Source organism: Dipteris shenzhenensis, chromosome 6 (genome assembly GCF_047967505.1).
Source record: "Dipteris shenzhenensis isolate YYH24624 ecotype China chromosome 6, Dip_SZ_1.0, whole genome shotgun sequence".
In the NCBI taxonomy this organism is placed as follows: Eukaryota; Viridiplantae; Streptophyta; class Polypodiopsida; order Gleicheniales; family Dipteridaceae; genus Dipteris; species Dipteris shenzhenensis.
Genome location: NC_141601.1, coordinates 28,738,832 through 28,746,397, shown reverse-complemented (window position 1 = coordinate 28,746,397; position 7,566 = coordinate 28,738,832). Strand labels below are relative to the sequence as shown.

Genomic DNA, 7,566 nt, shown 5'->3' with positions numbered 1-7,566 from the left:
ATGAGGTCATGATTGTATGGCAAAGTATAGTCAATCAAATACAAGTTCATTTCATACATCATGAAAGATGTTGAAACCATAACTATGGCATCTTCAAAATAAGCAACATAATGGTTGTAGTTCAAACCTTTGTTCCAATCATATCCATTGGAAACCATCATGCAAGTCAAACCAATGCTCTCCAAAGGCAAAGAGCATGTTGGGAACAAAAGCCCTCAACAACTTTCAGAGTTTGACTTGGTCAGCTCAGTCAAACACAGTCAAACATCCCAAAATTAGTCAACCATGAAACAGTGAACTTGTAGGCCAAAATTCAGTCGATTAGGAGTGAATCAAAGAGGGAATTTGGTATTGAATTGAAGCTCATACCCCAGGCAAGAAGCCACGAAAAGGAATTGTGCCAATTTGTCAAGAATCGCACGGCATTGTATGAGGAAGATCGACTGTGTTTTGGTTGATTTCGAGCAGATTACTAGACCAAATGGGACCAAACTTCATCAGCATAAAGCTCATACCATCCCCTAACACCTCCTTAAAGACATTTGGAAATAGTTATCCATAGCAGCAAGCATTGCAAAAAGTTCGTGTGAAGAAGAAGGTGCAACATGCAAAATCTGCAACGGTTTGGGGAGAGCCCTTCAATCAGTGAGGTCGCCCAAACATGAGGAAGCTTCAGCTAGGAGGATGTTTCAATCCATCAGTTGGATGCTGAGAATTCGAGGTTGCAAAGTCGTGAGCAAAGGGGGAAACTCCATGGATGAGAAAAGGAAGCTTGGTCGGGATGACCACATGGAAGCGAAGTCACAAGCCTTAGTCAAGTGCTCTGATACCATGTTAGAAATGGAGCATGAGCAAGAGCAAGTGAGCAAACGAGAGCAATGACAAGTAGTGATTTCATTCATGAGTAGAGTTACATATAGTGGAATGCCCGTGATTATGTGGCTCTAGATCCATGATTATCTCCTTGATTGTCTCCATCAGTAACACCCCCAAGTTGTCCATCAAATTGGCCACCAAGTCCCTACTTATCTCACTCACACCTAGATGGGTGACACCTAACTAATGAGTCACCTTACACACCTACCATGGTACTCACTAGCACTCACACCATGTCCTACACAAGCACTAGCACACTGGCACACACACACACACCACATGGCCATGTCCATAAGTGTGTCCCCGAAACATCAATTTATCCAACAGTTAACAATTGGAAATTTAGAGTTGAAGAAAAGAAAAGCAAGTTGCAATTAAAATAAATAAATAAATACAACAAGTTAGATTTTATTAGATAGGGGGGTTCAGACCCACAAAGACCCAATACAAAAGGTGGCCAACAATGAGCTAGTGGCTCTAGGCCTATGCCAAATAGCAAAACATAAACACTTGAGAGCAAGTTTATAGCATGTGAACACAGAGGTCATTAAGATCACTTCCCACCACATTGTCTCCTCTTTTGGCTTAGATGCTATAAGAAGATACTCTAAAGAAGTAGAGTATAGGGGTTATAAGGTTTCACCCTCAATATTAAATAACAGGGGAGGAGCCCCTCAATAAGTTTATAAGTTACAAGGGTTATAAGTTTTCACCCTCAATAAATAATAGGGCTGGGAGCCCCTCTTAGAGGGACATCTGCTTGACTTTCCACCCCATCCCCTCCTACTTTGGGCATTTTGGAATTCGTTTCAATTGGGGGGACCCATTCCTTTCACCTGTATGAAAGTCTTCATATCATCTATGGACAAGATGCACTCTTGTGCACTTAAAGTCAAGGTGGGTCCTTTTGGTATCATTGTTTCTTTTTTGCTATTATTAAACTTTTGGATTTAGAGACTTTTTGCTATTTTATTAATATTTAAAGAAAATTCCACATCACGTTGTAATGTCATTATTTTCAACTTGGCAAAGACATGACTCTATAATATTCAATGGTTATTTTATGGGTAAGGTACTTTATTGATGCAGAGTCCAAAATACTAATAATATTTTTTATCTATCCAAGCTCCAAGGGCACCCCACTTATTGATGTTTCCTTTTGCACTCATCTTAATAAGAAGAAAAGAAATGCGCATGATACACACTCTGTCAATTCATCATCATTAAACTCTTGTTAGGAGCAAAGGTCTGCGAGGCAAATAAGGAACAAAGCATTATGCTTCAACTAGCAATGTTCATGCTAACATTAATAATACTAGAAAAAAAGAATCTATAAATCCTTCATAGTAGCATTAATAATACTAGAAAACAAGAATCTAGCATATCATAACAAACATAAGTTACTTGCATACAATTAAAGCCTAAAGGGAATAAATTTGTATAAACTTGGACATCCACATATGCAAGGGGGACTTAAAATAATCATATAATAGACTTAAAACGGTTCATATGACAAAGGAATCTAAGACTCGTATGCAAGAAGGGATTTTCTTATTTATACCGTTTAAAGTATGTTTTATAATACACTAAAACACTACATGAACTCATCATTATTAGAGAGTTATTAGACCTATGTCTGAGATACAAACTATGTTTTATAATTCTCCTTCTCCCTTGGGATCCTTCGCTTTTATTAAGGATATTAATATTGATGCATAAAAAACAATATACAAAGAAAGTGAAACATCTACCTAATAAAACTCCATTTTTGGGACTCATCCTTGTAACAGCATAATTTACATGTCCTTGTAAAATCTCTCTCTCTCTCTCTCTCTCTCTCTCTCTCTCTCTCTATGTGTGTGTGTGTGTGTGTGTGTGTGTGTTGTGTACAAGCCCTAGAAAATAATAATTCCTAATAAATACCATGGAATAATTCCCCAATAAGCTAGGAATAGTAGTATCTCTTCACTTCATAGAATTTATACTATTCTAAGTAATATCCCATTTCTTCTCAATGTGAGCCTTATTTAGTCAATCACATGATTGCATTACATGCCCCAATTCTCTCAAAACATATAGATTAATTAATTAAAAAATGTCATCCCGTAATCCACATGCTTTCTAGTTTTGTTGAAGTTGGGAAAGATGTTTTTGATTGCCTTCCCTAGGAGTAGATCTACCTTGAATTGAGAAAATTCCTAGGTGGCTATATATATGAGGGTAGTCTGAAGGGAGGAGGTAGAGGAGAAAGGGGGCTGTGAAGGCTCTCTAGAACTGAAATAGGAGAGGGGGGAGAGAGGAGAAGGGAGGAAGAGGGGAGAGAGAGGGAGAGGGAGAGGGAGAGGGAGGGAGGGAGGGAGGGACGGGGTGGAGGCTGAGGGTGGGATGCAGGCGAAGAAAGGGAGAATGAATTCAACGGAAGAAGCTTTAATTCGATGGTGAACAAGGTTAATTCCCTGGAAGAAGGTAAATAGGTGAATAGGGAGGGGGAGGGCGAATTATTAAAAATGAGAGGTGAGAGTGAATAGGGAGAGTATACAGACCAGTACTATAGTATAGTAACTGCCTGGTTCAAGCTTGACCCTAGAGGTTACTTTCTTTATAAAGGCAAGAAGGGCTTTTTGAGACAAAATGAAAGAGAGAGAGAGAGAGAGAGAGAGATTTAAATCATAATCTTTATTTAAAGACACTTCAAGTAAGTGAGAGTTAATTAAGAAACGAGGGGACATTGTCCAACTAGCACTATGGCGAAAACAAAAAAAAAAGAAAAAATAAACAACGCATGCAATAAGCACATTTGGCAAAAGATCGGGAGATAGAAACCCCTTAACTTCCCCACATAAGATGGGCCATGTGATATCACTACACACACACACGCACACACACACATGTATATATATATATACATACACACATACATAATATACATATGTACACACACACACACACACACATGCATATTCATATGTATATGCGTACACAGTTCTTTTTTTGGGTAAAAAGCACCATTCATTATAAAAAATATACATTCATAGTTTTTGGGGCTATCCTTTGGCACGCACTTTGGTTGTTTGGCAGATTTGCCTCTAGGCCAGATTATGGTTAGTTCTTCTGTTAGTGCCAATACCGGGCTTTGTGGCTGTCATATCATGCTCGTCGCATTCGAGTGTAAGAGCACACTAGGCTGGATGTGTAGATGTGTAAGTACACTTGCGCACACCTCTCTCTGTCTCTCTCTCTCTCACACACACATGTCTCTCTCTCTTTCTCTCCCTCTCTCACACACACATGTGCGTGCACGTGCACATGCACATCTCTCTCTCTCACACACACACACACACGCGTGCACGGGTGGACACACATGCACGCTTGCAGAGGTGGACACACACACGCACACTTTTTTTTAATGGGGGGGTTGGAAATACACACGCATGACGCGCGCGCACACATATACGAAAGAGTTCCAATCAATCACGCAACTAGCGCAATAATCAAGTGGCTATGGCGTCGTCACTTCACTTTTTAAAGCTCTCCCTTCCCCCCTTCACCTTCACCTTCGTCTCGCATCGATCTCCCTTTCCTAGCTCGCTTCTTCTTTCTTCCACGCGCCAGCTCGCATTGCCAATATCATGGGCGGTCCAACCCTGAAAGATGGTCTCTGCGCCGATCCCCACAGCACCCCTTGCGGCGAGCGCGTCCCCCTCTTGACCCCCTATCGCTTAGGCCAATTCCAGCTCTCTCATCGGTAATTTCCAGCTCTCAGCTCTTAGGTTCTGTTGGCTGAATTAATCCAGCCTGTCGGCTGCTATTTGAGCTCTCCTCTTGACTGTTTGCGGCGCATTTTCTTACGTTTGCGCTTGCCAAACGTTGTAAACGAAACGCGATTAGAGATGCTTTCAGTCAGTCCGCTACTACGACGAATATGTCGTTCGAAGGTCGTTGATCTGATCGACATCTTGAGTCGTAACTGTGCAGAGTGGTGCTTGCACCGCTTACTAGATGTAGAGCCTACAATACCATCCCTCAGCCTCATTTAGCCGTCTACTACACTCAGCGCACTACACCTGGTGGTCTGTTGATTACTGAAGCAACTGCTGTCTCCGAAACGGGAAATGGGTAAGGCTTTCTAGGCAATGACGAATTGCCAACACGATTTAGTCCTGAGCTGTCCACCCTTGCAACGCTGTTGAAGTTCACGTCGCAGAGGGGGACGTTCACAGACAGCCGTCCTCTCATTTGTGAGTGTGCTTGGCTGTCCATGCAGGTATCCACATACACCTGGTATTTGGACAGACGAACAAGTCGAAGCTTGGAAACCCGTTGTGAAGGCAGTCCATGGCAAAGGAGGCATCTTTTTCTGTCAGATTTGGCATGTTGGCAGAGTCTCTAATACAGGTACATTGGACATCGACGATGTTCACGGGAACTTATAACTGAGCTCTCAAATAACAAAATTGTGAGAGTATTGTTAACTGGTTGATCTGCTAATCTTCCGAGTTATGAAATGCGGCAGTTCTCTAGTGCCTGAAATTATCTATCAATCGTCCGTCAGGTATGCCGCAATAGAGAGCTGGTAGGGGGCTATCGTGAAAATTCTGTACTAAAATATCTACAATACAGCTTATCAGCCGAACGGTCAGGCCCCGATTTCCTCCTCGAATAAGAAGGTAGCTGGTCAGTTGATCATGCCGTCGGGCAAAGAGATGGGCGATTACTCCGCACCGCGGGCTCTGGAAACGGAGGAGATTCCACCAATCGTTCAACAGTTCAGAATGGCAGCTAGAAATGCCATTTCCGCAGGTCTTGATTTTTATTCAACGAGAGTACCCGCAACATAATTAGCGCTAGGAACGCCATTTCTGGCTTTATGGAGTCTAAATTTCTTATTTGTAAAGGCAAAACGAAGTCTGAATTTCTAAACTTGCACACTACTAGATGTGTCGCACGTAGTCAATGCAGCCGTCTAGATCTCAATTGAGGAAAGCAGTAACTTGTGGAAATTGCCTTACTTGCAAATAGTTAACCCCGACTGATACCTCGACATCGGCTGCAGGTTTCGACGGGGTGGAGATTCACGGCGCGCACGGGTACCTGCTGGAGCAATTCATGAAGGACGGAGTCAACGATCGGACCGATCGCTATGGTGGGTCACTAGAGAACCGGTGCAGGTTCACGTTGGAGGTTGTGAAGGCCGTAGCGGAGGAGATCGGGCCAGAGAGAGTGGGCGTGCGCCTATCGCCGTTTGCAGACTATGCGGATGCGGTGGATTCAGATCCACAGGCCCTAGGATTGTACATGGCAACGGAACTCAACAAGCGCAACATTCTGTATGTGCATTTTGTAGAGCCGAGGATGGTGAGGAACGGGGAGCCAGCTGAGAATCACAGTCTGGAGCCGATGAGGAAGGCATTTAGAGGAAACTTTCTGGCTGCTGGTGGCTACAATCAGGAGACGGGCAATGAAGCCATAGCTTCCGGCAAAGCGGACTTGGTCGTTTACGGCCGTTGGTTCTTAGCTAATCCTGATCTACCTTGTCGCTTTAAGTTGAACGCTCCTCTTAACAAATACGATAGAAATACGTTCTACACTCAGGACCCTGTCGTGGGTTACACAGACTATCCTTTCCTTGAAGAGCTCGAGACTAAACCTTTTCCATGTCTCCATATCCGGCATGAACTTCCTTCGCAACCACTCTCAACCGCTGCTACCTAAGCTCCTGTTAATTTTCCTTTTGCCCGTGCAGATGGAGCCTTGTTGTATATACTTCTAGCTCCTTCTATTCAATAAGTTAACCTCCTCCACACCCACAGCTAATTTGTAACAGGAGTTTTGTGGTGCCAATGTAAAGGGATTTGCAATAGCGTATTTTGATTTTCTTTCAGAGTTCAGCATTAAGATTCCACAGTCGGAACTTTTGGCAAGACTAGTGCAAGTGTGGAAAGAGAAATCAAAGGGGGGTGGGAAGAGATCTTTGTATGGAGATGCCTCGTTGGGGAGATCTTTGTGGCTGTCTGATTGGGCGCTCGTCACTAAACCAGCCTTTTTGCAGGTATATCCTCGACTTGTTAGAAAAAGTGCTCTGAAAGGTGGTCTGTTAGTCTAGGTGGCTTTCTGTGGGCGAAATCGCTTCCAGGTTTGGATGAAACGAGGCGGAAAGAAGGGTAACTGAGTTGCTCTAATTGTTCCCCAAAGTTACTTTGAATGATATCACGGAAAGTGCTGGGAGTTGCAAAAGACTGTTGGACGTTTCATGCCCCTTTAGATAATTTAAAAATGTGAAGGACTCCAGCAAGTTAGAGATAGTCTAGATAAAGTCCAAATCAAAATTAATTTGAGCTGGAGGAGTGCATTCCGATTGCATTCCTCGGTGATTTGAGTAAAGCTGAATGACGCCTTGTAAGTGGTTTGGCGGCAAACGATAAGAGGGGTTGTGATTACAAATCTCTAGAAGTGCAAGAACAATGTTGTGTTTCAAAGAACTTCACTTGGGAGTGCAACATGAGAATAGCTATAGAGAAGGCTAAGAGAACCATTAGGTTTTTTGGTTTTAAAAAAATAATTTTTAGAACCCCGGCCAAATTTGGATATAGATGTGTGTGTGTGTGTGCATATGGCTATTTCAACGACTCTCCAATGTGTAAATGGCTTTCACTCTCCCTCTATCCTCTAGGGGTCACTTAGTGTAATATG

General features: G+C 42.8%; 1 protein-coding gene across 1 annotated transcript; it reads left to right on the top strand.

Annotated features, from left to right (window-relative positions):
- The first annotated feature begins 4,400 nt into the window (after nt 1-4,400).
- On the top strand, nt 4,401-6,751 carry LOC147901016 (putative 12-oxophytodienoate reductase 11). The gene is made up of 5 exons (XM_087375441.1): nt 4,401-4,621; nt 4,852-4,992; nt 5,141-5,271; nt 5,497-5,676; nt 5,930-6,751. Exons 1-5 carry the CDS (start codon nt 4,506-4,508, stop codon nt 6,586-6,588), a joined length of 1,227 nt encoding a protein of 408 aa, XP_087231567.1. The 5' UTR covers nt 4,401-4,505; the 3' UTR covers nt 6,589-6,751.
- Nucleotides 6,752-7,566: the final 815 nt, after the last annotated feature.

Coding starts and splice junctions, on each gene's coding strand:
- LOC147901016 (XM_087375441.1), top strand. CDS start 4,506: ATGGGCGGTCCAACCCTGAAAGATGGTCTCTGCGCCGATCCCCACAGC. Junction 4,993..5,140: donor GTCTCCGAAACGGGAAATGG/GTAAGGCTTTCT, acceptor CTGTCCATGCAG/GTATCCACATACACCTGGTA. Junction 5,677..5,929: donor TAGAAATGCCATTTCCGCAG/GTCTTGATTTTT, acceptor CATCGGCTGCAG/GTTTCGACGGGGTGGAGATT.